General features: G+C 41.7%; 1 protein-coding gene across 7 annotated transcripts in view; it reads left to right on the forward strand.

Annotated features, from left to right (window-relative positions):
• Positions 1-19839, forward strand: part of RFX4 (regulatory factor X4) — a 179653-nt gene that overhangs the window by 102315 nt on the left and 57499 nt on the right. For all 7 annotated transcript variants that reach the window (XM_001161826.7, XM_016924105.4, XM_009426155.5 and 4 more), the window contains 3 exons: positions 1788-2001; positions 4200-4277; positions 11198-11361. In XM_001161826.7, coding sequence (XP_001161826.2) covers positions 1788-2001; positions 4200-4277; positions 11198-11361 — 456 coding nt within the window. The remainder of the gene's footprint in view (positions 1-1787; positions 2002-4199; positions 4278-11197; positions 11362-19839) is intronic.

Genomic DNA, 19839 nt, shown 5'->3' on the forward strand with positions numbered 1-19839 from the left:
CGGATGACCTAACATTTGTATTGCCATGGGACTGTGAAAATCGACTCTAGACCTACTAAATAGGAGTCTTTAAGGGGGGAGCAGGGCCCAGGAGTCTCTATTTTAACGGTTTTTTTTTCTTCTTCTTCTTTTATTCCTAGCTACTAGACTACCAGGGATATTTTAATATGTTTTGTAAGTGATTCTTATTAGTAGTAAGGTTTGAGAATCACTGGCTTAGTGGTTCAAAGCACTTGGGAGGTTCAAATCCTGCCTCTGCTCCTTACTCACTGGCTGATCTTGGGTGCATGACTTAAATTCTCTGGGCCTTAGTTTCCTTGTCTATAAAAATGGGGATAATAATTAATTCTAGCTTTGTGGGGATTTTGTGAGATTAAATAAGATAATGTGTGTCAAGCACTCAGTACCAGAGATTTCAAACTGATGTGCTTTAGAATTACCCCTGTGGTGCTTGATTCAGTGCTGATTCCTGGGCCCCATTCCCAGATGTTCTAAATCAGTAGGTCCTGAGAGAGGGCCCAGGAGTCTGTATTTTTATTAAACTTTAAAAATGATTCTGATAAGATCAAAGTTTATAAGACTATCTTGCAGTGTTTTCAGTAGGATAGCACTGTGGCTTCATAGTCAAAAAGACCTGTCTGTGTTCAAGAACCTGTTCCTCCCTTAAACAGCTATATGACCTTAAACAAATTATTTGAGCTTTCTTGCCTCCAGTTTCTCATGTGTAGAAAGACTGTAATAATTCCCATTATTGGTTATTTTACAAATTAATGCATGCAAAGTCCTTTGCAAACTGCCTGGCATATAGCCAATATATAATGCTCAATAGATTATAGCTAAAATCTAAACAAAATGCAGCCTCCAATCCCTTGTTAGTCTTAATTGAAAACATTGCTAATATTAAGCCCATTTTGAGTTAATAAAAAGTTCTGGTCTTCGCTTTACATTCAGTGTCAACTGAAGCACTGAATTTACCTTTTTAAAAATACAGTTCTTTGAGACTACCATTTATTGATTAAGAAAAACATAGGCCAAGGCCAGGCGCGGTGGCTCATGCCTGTAATCCCAGCACTTTGGGAGGCCAAGGTGGGCAGATCATGAGGTCAGGAGTTTGAGACCAGCCTGACCAACAAGATGGAACACCATCTCTACTAAAAATACAAACATTAGCTGGGTGTGGTGGCACATGCCTGTAATCCCAGCTACTTAGGAGGCTGAGGCAGGAGAATCGCTTGAACCCGGGAGGCGTGGAGGTTCAGTGAGCTGAGATTGCACCACTGCACTCCAGCCTGGGTGACAGAGCGAGACTCTGTCTCAAAAAAAAAAAAAGAAAGAAAGAAAAAAGAAAAGAAAAACATAGGCCAAATGAATTTTTATTAGAGGTGCAGTTAGTAGTCACAAACATATCCTGCTTGGGCCCCCACAGAGAAGGGACACTCAAGTGCTGGTATCCCATTTGGCTAGACATGAGAGATCAAGTACTAATGGAAAATTTTTCATCCCCTCTCTGCTTTGCAAAGTATTTGACTTAACATTTTCTGTAGGAGGCAATTTTGGTTATTTTTACCTGCCTGATTGATGGCTGGCACTTTGGTTTAATTCTATATTTCAGTGATATTAGCCTTACAGGAGAGTTAACTCTTCTATCCCCAGGTAGGATGGCCCCAGCTTTCCTTGGCCTTGGGCAACACTCCCTACTCAGGAAACCTCACTTAATAACAGTGCATGTGGGTCTCTCTCTTTTTTTTTTTTCTCTCTCTCTCTCTCTCCCTCCCCTTGTGGCCCAGGTACCATTACTATGGCATTGCAGTGAAAGAAAGCTCCCAATATTATGATGTGATGTATTCCAAGAAAGGAGCTGCCTGGGTGAGTGAGACGGGCAAGAAAGAAGTGAGCAAACAGACAGTGGCATATTCACCCCGGTCCAAACTCGGAACACTGCTGCCAGAATTTCCCAATGTCAAAGATCTAAATCTGCCAGCCAGCCTGCCTGAGGAGAAGGTAACTACAACTGAAGTGACTATTTGGGGTGGGTGGTTTCTCTCTCTTTCTCTCTCTCTCTCTGTCTCTATCTCTCTCTCTCTCTCTCATACACACACACACACACACACACACACACACACACACACACATATATTGCAAAACAGTGAGTTTAAAAATATAAAGATAGAAATCCAGGCCAGGAGAGGTGGCTCATGCCTGTAATCTCAGCACTTGGGAGGCTGAGGTGGGTGAATCACTTGAGGTCAGGAGTTCGAGACCAGCCTGACCAACATGGTGAAACCCTGTCTCTACTAAAAATACAAAAAATTAGCCAGGCGTGGAGGTGGGCACCTGTAATTCCAGCTGGAGGCTGAGGCGGGAGAATTGCTTGAATCTGGGAGGCAGAGGTTGCAGTGAGCCAAGATTGCACCATTGCACTGCAGCCTGGGCAACAAGAGCGAAACTCCATCTCAAAAAAAAAAAAGAAAGAAAGAAAGAAAGAAAAGAAATCAAAATAAAGCATGGACTATAGTTAATAACAATTTATCACTATGAGTTTATTAGTTGTGACAAATATATCCTAGTAATGCAAGATGTTAACAATTGGGGTGAGGCATATGGGAACTCCCAGTACTATCTTTACAACTTTTCTGTAAATCCAAAACTATTCTAAAATAAAATTTGCTCTATCAATCTCTATCATGTATGCCTATCTGTCTATCTACCTATCATCTATCTTCTGTCTGTCTACCTACATACCTGTCCTATGATCTTATGCTGTCTCATTTCATGAGGAAAGAACCTCTCCCCTCTGAATTGCTTTTCCACAGGATAAAGTCCATTTTCCCATGTGCTGCAGGGGATTTGGTGAAATAATAGTCTAACAGTCAAAGAAGATTTTATAGGTATAGTGAATCTGATAGTTTTGATCATAGAATATTTGGAGCAAGTTACTGGAAAAATAAATTTGGGGAAGTTTCCCTTGGGGTATCACATTTCTTTTTTTTTTTTTTTTTTTTGAGATGGAGTCTTGCTCTGTCATCCAGCCTAGAGTGCAGTGGCGCAATCTCAGCTCACTGCAACCTCCGCCTCCCAGGTTCAAGCAATTCTCCTGCCTCAGCCTCCCAAGTAGCTGTGATTACAGGCACCCGCCACCACACCCAGCTAATTTTTGTATTTTTAGTAGAGACGGGGTTTCATCATGTTGGCCAGGCTGGTCTCGAACTTCTGACCTCATGATCTGCCCACCTCGGCCTCCCAAAGTGCTGGGATTACAGGTGTGAGCCACCGGGCCCAGTCGAGTATCACATCTTTAATGCACCTATTGATGCAACCCAGTGCTGCTCTAACATGTATTGAGCTTCTACTAAGTCTCCATGTCACACTAGGATCTGGGATGCAGTGAAGAATGAGAAGAGTCCTGCTTTCAGAAAGCTTAGAGTCAACCAGGGAGACAGTGCTTGTATAAGTCAAACTAAGTTTATATAAAATGCATGTCTATGTTCTAAAATGAGGAAAATGAACTTGTATCTGTAAAGGATACATTAAATCTAAGAAATAGATAAATATTTTTTCTTAAATTTGCTTTTTTGGTCAATAAACATACAAATGAACTTCCTGCACCATGGATTTAAAATTCTCAGGTAATTTAAAAAAACATAAAAATAAAAAAATTATTGGATAAATGGAGGGGGAGATTAATTTTTTTTTTTTTTCGCTAAGCACATTGCAGAGAATTTCCAAATGTCTTATGGTGACTTAGGCAGAATCACTTCTTCATATAACTATACATTGGATTTTAACTTTCTAGTGGTCTCAGCCAATGAAGAGAATTTAGTTCCATAACCCTGCTTAGCTCTATGTGCCAGGCATTGTGCTAAGTGCTGGATACATGAGCATGAATAAGATACCATTTTTGTTTTCCTAGAGCTCACAGTCTCAGGGGGTGGAAAATGGGGGCAGGAGGAGAAACCAGCACATTCCGTATCTCAGGGAGAAACACACTAGTGCTGTGTGAGCACAGAGGAGGGAGCCAAGGGTCAGAGAATACCACCTAATGAAAATCAGTCTCACCTGGGTCTAGTAGGCTGAGCCGGTGTTAGGTGAATTGCATCCCCGCCACAGGGAAGAAATGACTTAAAAACTGAAAGTCCAAGGGCAGCAGCAATGTGTATTAATGTATGTCTTTGTTGTTGATCCTCTACACACCCCCACAGGTTTCTACCTTTATTATGATGTACAGAACACACTGTCAGAGAATACTGGACACTGTAATAAGAGCCAACTTTGATGAGGTAGGTCAACAAGGGTTGAGCTGTGAATACTCGGTATTAAAAATCTTGTAACACTAGCTCCTATTTCATGAGCTCCTGCTAGGTGCCAGGCCTGGCATCTGGAAGCCCTTCCTGGATACCCATTAGCTCGCTTCATCCTCATGAGATCCCATGAAGCAGGTACGATTATTATCCCCATTTTATAGACCATACATGTGTATAGCAGTGGGCTTGGCCTCCTCCTTTGACTGAACTGGTGAACTGCCTCCTGCCCTATCAGCACACTAGGAAGACCATTTTGCCAGGATATCATTAAACCCAGGATTATAGATTCAGAGAAGCTAAAGAAAAGCTTCCTTACATTTTGGAAAAAATATATAAAAAGCTTTATTCTATTTTGTATATTTAGGCTTTTCCTGAGGCTTGTCCACTTGGGTACATTTGGAGCTGGTTACCCTCCATTCCCAGGGTCTGATCCATAGATTTCCATCAAATCCCATTAGTAGGGCCATCGTTAAATACAAACAATGTAAGAAGTCCATTTTATTTTAAAATATTGTAGTTAAACAATGGAGAGGAGGAAATGAGAAAGGATGGGAGAACAATAACCAATAATAAAGTTATATAACTTTATTATTTTTTGAGGGAAGACAATGTGGTCTCTAAAAGGACTATAAAAAACCCAGTAGCTATTGATGGAAGACATCCCAGAAATTCCTTTGGTGTGTGTGTTGTGGGGAGGGGGTGCTGTTGTAGGTGGAGGGATATAAAAACGATGTCAGGTACAAAATGCTCTTCTCCCATACTTTTCTGCCTTCCCACGGCTGTGTCCTTTAGGAGCAAATGTTTTTTGAGCACTTCCACTATCACTTTGCTCACAGACACAGCTACAGACAAGATGGGAGTGTGTTGGTAAAGAAGTACTGTTCTTCCTTCTCTTGACTTTTATCCACTAGACTTCTAAAATGTACTTTAAAATGTCCCAAATTACTTGAGCAATAATTTCAGTGAATTTTTTCTTTTAAGAAAGAAAACTCCCTGCTTTCTTTCGAACTGTGGTTTGGCTCTATCTTACATTCCAAAGATCACTGAGATCAGGACAAATAATGATTCGTGACTGGCTAAGACAATACTAGCTGCTGTAACAAATAACTCTGCAAATCTTAGCACACTGGAGGTTTATTTCCCACCCATGTCACAATCCAGTGCGTTTGTTCTTGGTTGGAAGGCTGGTTGCTGGGGGGTGATTCAGGGACTCAGGCTCCTTCCACCCTGCCCTAGAGCCTTGGAGTCCTCTTTGTTCAGCTGATGGGTGGGGAAAAGAACTACTAGGAAGGCATACCCCCTACTTATCCTTGTCAGCCCAGAAATAAAATAGCACTTCTGCCCATATTCCATGGACGGGAGCTGGTCCCACGGCCCCACCTTAATGCAGCGGGGGCTGGGGAGTGTGGTCCCTCACTGGGCAGCAGCTTACACTACTCAAATCTCTAATGGACAGCTGTTCCTCTCTGCCACAGTTACCAACAACAAAACTAGTGGCAGTCCCCCCTTATGTTCATATGTAGCTTAGTCATCTCAAAACTCACTCTCATTTCATTTCATTTGCTTAATTCCAACACCTATTGGGTCCCATACACTATTGGAGAGATAAGTAAAACACAGTCGATAGGATGGGGGAAGGCATGTAACCAGCAACTAGGATGCAGAATATATGGTGAGAGGTCCAGAAACATTGAGGGGCAGATGCTGCTATGGAAAGAGTGCCAGGCTTCAAGTCCCAGGCTTGGATTCAAGAGCTGGCTCTGCCTTTCAAGCCTCAATTCCTCATCCTAGAAATGAAGATTTAAAAAAATCATCCCCATCTATTTAATTCATAGTGTTACTAGAAGGAGGAGATAAGACTGCCTGGTAAAAGCTCTTTGTAAACTGTAAAAGGTCATACAAATGCTTGTTCTTTTCAGATGTATCAACCAGAGTGTTCAGAGATTTGGCCAAGGTCACACAGTTGGTTAGGGCCAAAGGTGTGACAAGGTCCTTCGTCACCTGACACCCTTAGGCCAATTCCACCCCACTGGCAGGAATATTTGGTGGCTGCTTTTAAGATAGCTAATTCTTCTCAGCCACAGAATAATGAAGGGAGACATTTTACCTCTGATGAGGATGGCTTTCTCCTATAGCTGAGAAAAGTCATTGGTAAATGGATGATGGATGTATCTGGTACACCTTGACTTTACAGTTGGTTTCAAGTCTTCCAAGTCTTTAATGTCAGTTGAGGTTACAACTTATGCTAGTATCACAGTCCTAAATTATCTTGTTTGTTCACTTGTTCATTGTTTGTCTCTACCACTATAATGTAAGCTTTTGAGGGCAGGAACCTCATCTGTCTTGTTCACTACTATATCCTATCTAGCCATACTTTTAGGCTGTCAGTCAGTATTTGTTGGGTGAATGAGTGGATGAATGGATGAACAGGTGTAGAAATGCCATTGACTTATAACATTGCCAAGCAATTAAAGAATGCAAATCTGAGGCCGGGCGCAGTGGCTCACGCCTGTAATCCCAGCACTTTGGGAGGCCGAGGTGGGCAGATCATGAGGTCAAGAGATCAAGGTCATCCTGGTCAGCATGATGAAACCTCATCTCTACTAAAAATACAAAAATTAGCTGGATGTGGTGGTGCGTGCCTGTAGTCCCAGCTACTCAGGAGGCTGAGGCAGGAGAATCGCTTGAACCCAGGAGGCGGAGGTTGCAGTGAGCCAAGATTGCTTCACTGCACTCCAGCCTGGTGAGAGAGTGAGACTCCATCTCAAAAAAAAAAAAAAAAAAAGCAAATCTGCATGTAGGGGACTCGGGAACGTCTTCTCCAGACTACATTGCACAATAAGCTGTAAAGTTCAGTAGTCTTGTGATTGAGTCCCAAATCTGCCACTGACTAGCCTGTGACCTTGAGCAAGGCACTTAACCTCTCTGAGCCTGGATTTGTTTTGCTACAAGATGAAAATAATAATTATACCTATCTCATAGTGAACATGAAATTGTGTATGTAAAGTGTCTGATTTTGTTCTAGAATATGATGTTAGGCATTTTTGTAATTATTTTATTGAGAGCCTTCCAATCCTGTTACACTTAGGGACCCCAATTGCAAGTCATCACAGGTGTTTCCACAAGGTGCCAATGTTCAGAATGAACTAAATATGAACATGGAAAAAGAAATAGAAAATTTGCTTGGTATTCCTAAGGAAATCATCTCCTAGTACTTCACTGAGCTGAGAGACAAAGGGCCGAGAGTTCAGAAGATTGAAACAGATACCTCAGGAAACTTAATTTTACTAATAATTTGGAATCATTTGCCTCTGATTCTTTCACTGTTTATGCTTGTAAGGTGTAAGAACTTATCAGAACTCTCCTTTCTGCCTAATAATGTTTCCATTTGTTAAATGCCTACACGATGCCAAGCATTTTACATAAGCTATCTTATTTCACCCTAATAGTAGGAAGACATCATTATCTTCATTTTACAAATGCTGGTAACTCTGAGAGTTATATGTTTAGTCCTGAGCTCCAGATTCAATTGACTTGAAATTTAACTTAACACGGCCAAACCAGAGCTCTTAATTTTCTGCCCCAAATCTGTTTTTCCCAGGTCTTAGATTGCCACTCCCCTCCACCCAATTGCTTAAGCCACAAACTTTGATTCTCTCCTTTCCCTCACCCTTCAGATCCAGTCCACTGGGAGATCCTGTCAGCTCCACCTTCTGCAGGGAAACACTGCATCTGTCCATTTCATGCCTAACTTCCAAGCCTTAGTGCTTGAGCTAAGGCCATTCTCCCTCCTTCCTTTTCCTTCTCACCTGGAGGAACAAGTATCATTGGACAATAAATGACCTAAAATGCAGAGTAGAAAGGGATGTTAAAACTGGAGAATACATCTTCTACAAAAGCCACTCGGCAAACTGAGGATGGATCAGCCTCCCCAGTGCAGCTTGAACAGGCTTCAAACAGACAGATGCCTGCTGAGGACACTGATTTTGCACAGATTTGTTTAAATCCACACAACAGCTGATCTTTTCTAGACATTCTGCTAGAAATTGACTGCTCATATAAAAAAGGGGGTACGGCTGCCTGCAAGAAGAGCTAAGTAAGGCAAATGAATTCAAAATGTGTCAACGCAAGAATCAGCTGGGCAGAGCTTCTCACTCAGAGTTAGAGGAGCAGACAAGAAGGCCCAGGACCTGACCTGAGCCTGATGCCCAGGGAATGAGCTGGGATCAGGGGACAGTGGAGGGTCCTCTGGAGGGCAAGAACCTTGTCCAAAAGCCGTGGACATCTCCAGGCTCAGGCCACGCTAATAGTCAGCCACCGGGTGTCTCAGTGACAGAACAAAAGTCTTGATAGGTGAGCGGAGCCACAGTAGGGATCCTGGCTGGGTGACACTCAGAAACATAGGCAAGAAAGTCTCAAACACCTAGGGCAGGACACTGATCTCTTGAGCCCAGTAGTGGTAGTGCCTCCATGATATAATAGTAGTAATAACAGCTAACCTTTATTAAACATCTATGATGTGCCAAGCACTAGAAGCACTTTTTAGAAATCTTTACCAAAACCTATGCAGTAAATACTGCTTTTATCCCCATTTCACAGAAGGGGAACGGAGGCTTAGAGATATGATACTCCTCAGTAGTGGAGCCAGGATTAGAACCCTGCAAGTCAGTCTTCACTCCTCCAGATTTTGTTTTCATTTTCAATCTGGATGAAAACTTTGCAGTATTTCCACTGTCAGGGAATAAACAGGACTCTAACTGAAGTCTTTTCGATTTACAGACCTGACTTCATTCACCACTATGATCATGTTTTCGGCAATCACCACTTCTCTCCTAGGAAGTCAGAGGGGCATGCCTTTATCCCTGTTCCTTATCCTCCAAGCCTTCCATCCTGTACTTCCACGGGGAGGTCCAGGCAGGCTGTAGGCATCAGGGAAGCCTATTCACAGGAGGCTGAGATGGAGTCACCAGGCTAGAGTCGGGGCATGGCTCTACTAGCCAGAGGCAGCCTTTTCAGAGGAAAATTAGGCCCTACTCCTTGGAGGGGCCTGAAGGATGTTGCAGGTTACCAGGGCAGGGGCAGAAAGCTGGGAAGTGGGCAGCAGTCTAGGGAGAGACATGGGCCTCAGCAATGGGGTAGAAACCCAGTTACCATGTGAAGAACAAACGCCACAAGAGAGACTGTGGAAGGACTAAGGCAGACATAGGCTCTATCTCAGCCATTCCCTGACTGGCTGTCTGGCTTTGGACAACTAATATCTCTGCAAATAAGAGTAATGATTCTCAGCTATAGTATTATGAGTATTATATGAAAGAACCTAAGCAAAGTACCTGGCATATAGTAGGTACTCGATAAAGAAAGCTAATGGCGGCCAGGCGGTGGCTCACTGTAATCCCAGGACTTTGGGAGGCCGAGGCGTGCAGATCACCTGAGGTCAGGTACTCGAGACCAGCCTGGTCAACATGGCAAAACCCCGTCTCTACTTAAAAAATACAAATATTCACCAGGTGTGGTGGCACACACCTAGAATCCCAGCTACTCAGGAAGCTGAGACAGGAGAATCGCTTGAACCCAGGAGGCGGAGGTTGCAGTGAGCCGAGACCACACTACTGCACTCAAGCCTGGGTGACAGAGCAAGACTCCATCTCCCCAGAAAAGAAAGCTAATGGCAATAATACTTGCCCCAAAATGTTAGACTAGAGGGACTCAATTATCTCCCACGCCAAATCAGGATTGATTTGGGGAAACAGGGATGTGGATAATGCTACATGTGGAACTCAAGAGTGCCCATCTGTTGGGGAGAGAAGGAAACATGATCCAGAAACCAAGTCAAACCCATTGGAATGTATAAAAATTCAGAGTTATGTGTTCCCCAGCTTCGAGATGGGCTGCTCCCCAACTGAAGATGTGCTGCAGATGTCAGCTGATAGCTGAAGTCTAGATTTTCTCAAATGTTATTATACACATCAGTTACTATCTTTTACTATTTCTCTTCACTTCCCTTACCTTTCCCACCACTTCACCCCCTATTCTACTCAACTTCTAATCCACAGCTAAAAGACAGAGGTGTAGGGGAGGCGGCAAGGGGTTCTCTGCTTTGGACATTCACTCTACCCTTCGTTCAGTAACAATGTGGCTCAAGTTCCTGCTATCATCATATTAATAGTAATAATTGCATTTCTGGGTGCCTGCTATAATCTGGTTTTTTGCTAGTGGTTTGGGGAGTTTTAAAAAGTCAGTCACACACACTTCATGTGCCCACATAGCTTACCACTCAGGTATCACCATCTAGCATCCCATATAGCACCCACTGGCCAGGGAGCTTTGGGAAATGGAAGAATTCTGATATGAAAAGACTTTTGCACTTGACCCAATCTTTGACGTACAAATTTGAATCAGAATTTTGTGTGTGTGGCACCTACTCTCCCTTCAGCCACACTCCTTTTACCCGCGACTCCCATACCTTTCCCTTCCTTCCCAGAATACCCAGGGGCCCCTGAGGTTCAGTGGGCTCAAAGAATAGTGAGTACTAGTGCTCCGACCTTTTTAAAAACAATGCCCCACCTTCCTTTCCTTAAACTCTTCCCAGACCCCAGTAAGCACTGAAGGCGCTGAGGGGTGAAAGTGCTTCATCTTTTGGGGCAGAGGAGACCCCAGCCTGCCAGGCTAGGCAGTTCCCCAGCAGTGAGCATGTTGCATGCCTAGGCAGAGGGAAGACTTGAAGCAGGAGAAACTCCCAGGGCCTCCTACAACATGGCAGGCTGGGGGTGACTTCTGCTGCTGCAGGGGAAGTAGACGACAGCATTGTAGACTGGGTTGGCCTTGGTGGAGTCCCAAGCTTCTGTTGGGAGGGCCCTGGGTAACCTCATGGTTCTTCTCTCTGTGGGTCCATACAGGTTCAAAGTTTCCTTCTGCACTTTTGGCAAGGAATGCCGCCCCACATGCTGCCTGTGCTGGGCTCCTCCACGGTGGTGAACATTGTCGGCGTGTGTGACTCCATCCTCTACAAAGCTATCTCCGGGGTGCTGATGCCCACCGTGCTGCAGGCATTACCTGACAGGTGGGCATGCTTATTCTTGTCTTCCTTCACGGCTGGTCCACAGAAGGGATTGTTCTGCTTCCCTTGTACTGATTATAATCATGCACTGTCCAGAGGCCTCCCTTGTAAAGACCATTAATATTGAACTTTTAAATATTAAAGTTTATTTATATTTTGGAATATAAATAAACTGTTAATATTTTGAACCATTTGTGTGGCTTAAAATTCAAAGGTATAAGATGGTGTACAGTAAACAATCTCCCCACCAGACTCCTGTTCCCCAGACAACCCAGTCCCTTCCCAGAACATCAAATAGAATCATTTTCTTGGAGTCTGTCCAGATCTGATATGCACATGTAATCAATGCATATAATATACTGTTTTTCTTACTGAAATGGTGACATACACTATATCCTGTTCTGTGCCTTGCTGTAAAACAAAACAACTTAACCTTGAAGTTTATGCTGGACAGCTTCCATGCCCCTCCAGATGCACTCTCCACCACACTTCATGCTGCCTTCTGCTGGGGCCAGAGGTGGGGCATATGCTGATAGCATGGGCCACCACACAGGGCGCTTCTCAGGGAGGGATGGAGGGAGGAGAGTGAAGTCAGGAGATGGATTATCTGGCCCCCTTCCTGTGAGATTGTGTTGAGCTGGCTGGGTTCCTTCACTGGGCTGTGTTCCCTTCCAAGCAACTTTCCAGGCTGTCCTTGGGCACAGAGTGGGCGAGAACCTGTGCTCCGAGCCTTAGGTTGCAGCAGTCTCCCTTATAGTTCCTCTACTCCGTCCACACCTTTGTGACATGTCCCTTGTAAATAAACCCACCCATTTAGAGTGGCACTCCTTCCTGTTGGGACTGTTACAAAGCACATTCCACATCCATGTATAAGGTATAAGGAGCTTTTTTCTTTTTTACAACTGTATAGGGTTCCACCATCTCGCATTTAGTCAATTCTCTTGATATGTCCAGTTTTGTCCTACTCCAAACAACACTGTGATGAATGACATTTCATTTACCTTTTTTTTTTTTTTTAACATGGTGAAGTGCATTAGTTTCCTGTAACTACTGTAACAAATTACCACAAATTGGCGGGGTGACTTAAAACAACAGAAAAGTTATTCTCCCACACTTCTGGAGGCCAGAAGTCCCAAATCAAGCATTGGCAGGGTTGGTTCCTTACTGAGGCTCTAAGGGAGAGTATGTGCTATGCCTGTCTTCTGGCTCCCAGTGTTGCCAGCAATCCTTGGTGTTTCTTGGCTTGCAGACGCATCACTCTAATCTCTGCCTCCACCTTCACAGTGCTTCCTGCTCTGTGTGTGTGTGATTTTCAATCTGTATACCTTTTCCCCACCCCTGTCTTATTGCACTGGCTAAAATCTTTAGGATGATGTCCTAGCCTAGGCAAGAGTGGACATCTTTGCATTTACCCTGACCTTAAGGGGAAAGCATTCAGGATTTACTATAAAATACAATGCTAGCTATAGGTTTTTAATATCTGGTTGAATGTGTGTGTGTTCGTGTGTGTTTATAATTATTATTATTATTATTATTATTATTATTTTTGAGATGGAGTTTTGCTCTTGTTGCCCAGGCTGGAGTGCAATGGCGCAGTCTTGGCTCACTACAACCTCTGCCTCCCGGGTTCAAGTGATTCTCCTGCCTCAGCCTCCCAAGTAGCTGAGATTACAGGTGTGCACCACCATGCCTGGCTAATTTTTTGTATTTTTAGTAGAGACGGGGTTTCACCATGTTGGCCAGGCTGGTCTTGAACTCCTGACCTCAGGGGATCCAACTGCCTCAGCCTCCCTTTGTGCTGGGATTACAGACGTGAGCCCCCTACACCTGGCCAATTAATTTTTTTTTAAGATGAGGTCTTGTTCTGTTGCCTGGGCTGGAGTGCAGTGGTGCAATCATTGATCACTGCTCACTGCAGCCTCAAACTCCTGGGTTCAAGTGATCCTCCTGCCCCAGCCTGCGGAGTAGCTAGAACTATAGGCATGCCCCACAGGACCTGGCTAATTAAAAAAAAAAAAATTTGTAGAGATAGGGTCTCACTATACAGCTTAGTCTGGTGGTCATAAATTTTTAAAAAATATATTGCTAGATCTGAATTGTTAATATTTTGTTCAGAGGGTTTTATAGTTCATCAAAGTTATTTGATCAATAACGAAAGTTACTCACCTTTAGTTTTCTTGTCTCATAATGTCTTTCTCTTATTTAGATATCAGAAGAACCCTGGCCTCATAAATGCGTTGAAAAGTGTTCCCTCTCTTCTTTTTTTTTTTTAATTCATAATATTTTCTTATTATCCTTTTAATATCTGTAGGCTCTGTAGTGATGTGTCCTTTCTCATTCCTGATGTAGGTAATTTGTGTTTTCTTTCCTTTTTCTTGGTCAGTGAGACTAGAAATTTTTCAATGTTATTGATCTCAAAAAATAGCTTTTGGTTTCTCTGGTTTCTTGCTTTCTGTTTTCAATTTTATTGACTTTTGCTTTTTATCTTTATTCCTCCCTTTTTGTGCTTGCTTTGGGTTTATTTTGCTCTTCTTTTTTTAGTTTCTTTAAGTGAAAGCTTAGGTCATTGATTATAAATCTTTCTACTTTCCTAATAAAAGCATTTAATGCTATAAATTTTATTCTAATCTCTACTTAGCTGCACCCACAGATTTTGATATGTTGGATTTTCATTTTAATTCCATTCAAAATATTTTCTACTTTCTCTTGTGAATTCCTCTTTGATCTATGGGGTATTTAGAAGTAAACTGTTTAATTTCTAAATATTTGGGGATTTTCATGATATCTTTCTATTAATAATTTCTAGTTTAATTCCCTTCTGGTCATATTATATACATAGTAATATATCAATTCTTTTAAGTTGATACTTGTTTCATGCTCCAGAATGTGGCCTATTGGTGAATGTTCTATGTGTACCTGAAAAAGCTATATATTCTGGTATCATTAGGTTGATTATTCTATAAATGTCAACTAGGTCAAGTTAATTGATAGTATTGTTTAAATTTTCTTTGTCTTTACTGATTTTCTGTCCATTTGTTCTATTGATTAGCAATAGAGAAGTATAGACACCTCCAGCTCTAATTGTGAATTTGTCTATTTCTATACATTTTTGCTTCATGTATTTTGAAGCTCTGATGTTAAATGCATACAAATTAGAACTGTTATGTCTTATTGGTGAATTGACTTCTTTTCATAATGTCTTTTTTTATCTTTCATAATATTTCTTGTTCAGAAGTTTACTTTGTCTGTTTGTAATATAGCTACTCCAGGTTTTTTTTAAATTAGTGTTTGCATTACATTTTTTTCCACCCTGTTAATTTGTCTTTATATTTGAAGTAGATTTCTTGTAACCAACATAGAAACATAGAGGGAGGTCTTTCTTTTTTATTGTCTGGCAATTTTCCTTTTTAGTTGGTATGGTATGTGTAGATCTTTATATTTCATGTAATTAAATATATGGTTCAATTAAGATCTTCCCTCTTCCTAGTTGTTTTCTATTAGTTTCATCAGTTTTTGCTCCTTTATTCCTTTTGTTGTGCCTAATTTTGTTTAATTATTTTTATCATCCCATTTATCTCCATGGTTGGCTTTTTTTTTTCCCCCTCTGAGACAGGGTCTCACTCTGTCACCCAGGCTCCAGCTGGAGTACAGTGGCACAAACACAGCTCACTGCAGACTCAACATCCTGGGCTCAAGCAGTCCTCCCACCTCGGTCTCCTGAGTAGCTGAAATTACAGGCATGTGCCACTAAGCCTGGCTAATTTTTTTACTTTTATGTAGAGATGGGGTCTTGCCATGTTTCCTAGGCTGGCTTGAACTCCTGGGCTCAAGGAATCCTCCTGCCTCAGTCTCCCAAAGTGTTGAGATTACAGGTGTGAGCCACCATGCCTGGCCATGATTGTCTTTTTAAAAATACCTCTTAAAAAAAATTTACTAGTTGTTTTAAGTTTGTATATCTTCAATTATAATATACCTTCAAATAATGTTATACTGCTTCACATGTAGTGTAAGAATCTTAACAACAGTATACTCCCTATTTCTCCTCCCATTTTTATGCTATTGTTGTCATACATTTTGTTTTTGTATATGCTATAAACTCCTAAAACATTATAACTATTTTTGCTTTAGATAACTATCTTTGAGAATGATTAAAGATATGAAAAAATATTTTATATCTGCTTTCATTCACATGGTTCCTAATCTTCATTTCTTTGTGTATATCCAACTCATCTGTGTAATATATGAGTTGGATATGTAATCATAGTCCTCTGCCTGCAAAATTTTCTTTAATGTTTCTCATATTGCAGGTCTAGTGGTAACAAATTATTTGTTTCTGAAGAGGTCTTTATTTCTCTTTGATTTTGAGAAATACTTTCACTGGGTATGGTATTCTGAATTAACAAGTTTTTCACTTTTGGCATTTTAAACATTTCACTCCATTGTTTCTGGCTTGCATGTTTGTCTTTTGTACATCTTTGCTCCTCTGTAGGCAGTGTGCCTTTTTTCCTTGGATGCCTCCACAGTTTTCTCTGTCTTTGGTTTTTCAGTCTCTATCTTTGGTTTTCAGCTGTTCGACCATGATGTGTCTCAATGCTTTGTGTTGTTTTCAATCCTACTTGGGGTTTTCTGAGCTTCTCGGATCTGTGCTTTGATGTATTTCATTATTTTTGGAAAATACCCATTCATTATCTTCTTCTCTGCTTTCTCTCTTTTTTCTCCTCCTGATATTTCAATTACAAGTATGTTAGGCCATTTGATACTGTCCCACAACTCCCGGATGCTTGATTTTGCTTTTTCTCTACTCATTTTTCTCCTTGTGTTTTAGATGGAGTAATTTTTACTGACCTATCTTCAGGTTCACTGATTCTTTCCTTTGCTATGCCAATGCTACTAATGAGACTATTGAAAGCATTTTTTATCTCCATCACTGTACTTTGTTTTTATGTCAATTTCTAATATTACATTCTTTTAAAAGTAATTTCTGCATTCTGGCTGGGTGCCGTATGGCTCACACCTGTAATCCCAGTGCTTTGGGAGATGAAGGCAGAAGGATCACTTGAGGACAGCCCAGACAACATAGCAAGATCCTGTCTCTACAAAAAAAAATTAGCTGGGTATAGTGGCTTGTGCCTATAGTCTAGCCACTCAAGATGCTGAGGCGGGAAAATTAATTGAGCCCAGAAATTTGAGGTTATAATGAATCATGATCCAGGCCGGATGACAGAGCAAGACCCTGTCTCTAATAATAATTATTATCACATTTATTATTAATATATTAATTTTATAGTAGTAATTATTTATGTGTTCTTCTGAAATTCTGCCTCTGTTCATGCTTGTTTACTTTTTCCATTAGCGCTTTTAACATAGTAATCATAGTTACTTTAAATTTTAAATTACCTGTCTGATAGTCTGGTTATGTTGATTGTTTTGTTTCTTGACAGTAGGTTCTTTTTCTTAATTTTCTGTTTATCTCATAATTTTTATTGGCTGCCAAACAGTGTGTAGAAGAGTAGAGACTGGGGTAAATAATACTTATGCCTGGAAATGGGCATGCTTCTTCCCCTGGGCTCTGAATATGAGTTGAGGCAGTCTATTCGGGAGTTCATTGCATTTGGGTTTTGTTGTTCCTATGATTACCTTTAGTGTAGCACCAGATTTAAATTCTTCTGGGGTACTTTGTGCTTAAGTTGGAGATTTGTTGGGTTGTTTCCCTTAATGTGCCTGCTCCTTTACCTGTAGGCCGTCCCTATGCACACAGTTGCTTAAGACTTGGTGCTTGTTAGCCTGATTGGAGCTGGAAGTGGGGATGTGGGTTCTCCTTTGTACAGTCCTGTTTCAGTCTTAAGCAAGCCCTGTGCTTTGGATCTCAGAGTTGGGCACTCTCAGTGATCTTGACTCATTGCAGAGACAAATCTCTAGTGATCTGAGCCCTTGGTGGTTTCTAGCAGGGTTAGAGAGCTTTCTCTTTTCATCTTTCCCCCACCTACAATGGGTCTTCCCTATTCTCTGGGGTCAACAGTGTTTTCTGCTTTTCCCCTAGTCAACTGAGGCTTTTGTTCCATAAGGGAGAAAGGTCTTGGTGGAACTTCATGCTTTTTCCACAGCAACAGCTGTTCCCTTCCTCCAAACATGTACCTCTCAGAAAGGCTTCTTCTGTCCTCCTGTCCTGTCCCCAGTCTTCCTCATGAACACCTGGTGAGGCCTGTGGAGGAGGGCTTGCAAATAGATGTGAACTTCTTTTGCATCTGTCATTCCAAGAGTTCTATACTCTCGTGGTAGTTCATATTGGTCCATTAGCAATTTGTTAAAAGTGTTAGCAAAATTTATTTCACCCACTTGTATGTAATGCCCTGTTTTCTTCCCTCTGTTGCAAGTGAGCCAGTCCCCAAGTCCTTCTCTCACTGGAGGTGCCTTTCTTTCCATAAATTCCAGGCTACGTGATTGTGACCTCAGCTCTCTAATGGTTTAAAGAAAAGTTATAATTTTGTAGATTATCTGGCTTTTTCTTGTTATGGTGGAAGTGATGCTCTTTCCGGCTTTCCACATTGTAGATGGAACGGAAACACACCCAAATAGGTTAACAAAGGTTACCTCCAGAGGGGATTATGGCCACATTTTAGTCTCATCCTTTTCTGCATTATTCAAATGTTCTACATTAAGACCGAATTTCAATTTTTATAATAATATGTATATGTCTATATTATATACGTAGGAGCCATTTAGGGCTTTGTGTTATTAAAATCTTTCTCAGTCACTGATCAAGTGAATGGAGGCTAAATCTCCACTTTTATTTTGTACCACAAAGGTATCTTCTGAGGATTTAGTAAAACACATCTTTATAAGAAAGATTCACATACTTTTAAGAATGCTTTATAGGTGTTAAACACACACATACACATGGCATTTGCTGTTTATTACAAAGCAGTTTGTGGGGTACAAGTGAAATGTTAACCCCTCCCTTCCTATCTATAATTGACTTATTTTTACAGATGTGGAGGTTAAAGCTTAAAAGCTGAAATGAGGGCCAGGCATGGTGGCTCATGCCTGTAATCCCAGCATTTTGGAAGTCCGAGGCGGGTAAATCACTCAAGGCCAGGAGTCTGAGAACAGCCTGGCCAATGTGTCGAAACCCTGTCTCTACGAAAAATACAAAAATTAGCTGGGCGTGGTGGCAGGCGCCTGTAATCCCAGCTACTTGGGTGGCTGAGGCACAAGAATCACTTGAATCCAGGAGGCGGAGGTTGCAGTGAGCTGAGATTCCACCACTGCACTCCAGCCTGGGTGACATAGCAAGACCCTGTCTCAAAAAAAAAAAAAAAAAAAAAAGGCTGAAATGACTTGTCTACCTTCACCTGCAAATAAATGAAATAGTCAGGACTCGAATATTCATTCAAGAAAACCACAATATTCATTCATTCATTAAACAAATGTTGATTGATTACTACAATGTGCTAGGGACTATGCTAGTTCCTGGAATACAGCATTACATAAGATAAGCAAGCTCCCTGCCCTCATTGAGTTACAGTCTGCCAAAGGAGACTGTTAAAAAATCACGTGGTTACATAATTACTACTGCAATCTTAGCCTGCAAGGCTTACAAATCAAGTGCCGTTTTCATTAAATCAGGAAGACAAAGTTATTCAAAAGATCAGGCTCCATCTGAGAGCTGACTTTTCAGTTTTATATATTCATCCATCCCTCAAACTTTTTTGAGTGCCTTTTCTGTACCAAGCCTTGTGCTTGGCATCATGGAAATGAGAATTGGCACTAGAAGTTCTCACTCATGACCCTGGGCAGGCCCAGGCTGAGGCACAGCTCCCCACCCCCTAGCTCAGACCCATCCCTTCCTTTCTAACTCAGAAGAGCATGTTGAAATTCAGGGGAATAAAAAGACACTATTATAGAGATAACCATGGATCATACACTCCCATTTATAAGAAAGGGAAATCATTCTCAAACTGGGGTTTTTCACTTCTTCCAAGTAATCTCAGCACAGTGGTTGTTAATAACAATTGGGTTAGCTATAGTAAGAAAGTGTGTGTGTATGCATGTGTGTGCGTGCGTGTGTGTGTGTGCGTGCGTGTGTGGTATGGGCAGGGAGGAGAAGTCAAAGAGGCAAAGAAAAGACTGAGGACCAAGCCTGAAATGCCAAAGGAATAGCAACATCAGACAGAAAGGCAGAGGGCACTGGAGATGGGGAGCAGCAAGGCATGTCAAAGTGCACAATGTGGTACTTTCATCAAAGTGGAGTAGGACAGCGGTTGTAAGTCAGATAGACCTGGGCTTGACTCCTGGCTCTGCCACTTGCTGCATCTCTTTGGACAAGTAAAATAACTTTTGTGAGCCTCGATTTCTCACCTCTCTGTTGGGACTAACAACAGTATGTACTTCTAGGGCTGAGGTGAGGATTAAGAAAGTACATGTGAAGTGTTTAGTAGCTTGGCACATTGCACTCATTAAAAGGTAACTGCTGTTATCACC

The sequence above is a fragment of the Pan troglodytes genome, chromosome 10 (genome assembly GCF_028858775.2).
Source record: "Pan troglodytes isolate AG18354 chromosome 10, NHGRI_mPanTro3-v2.0_pri, whole genome shotgun sequence".
Classification (NCBI taxonomy): domain Eukaryota; kingdom Metazoa; phylum Chordata; class Mammalia; order Primates; family Hominidae; genus Pan; species Pan troglodytes.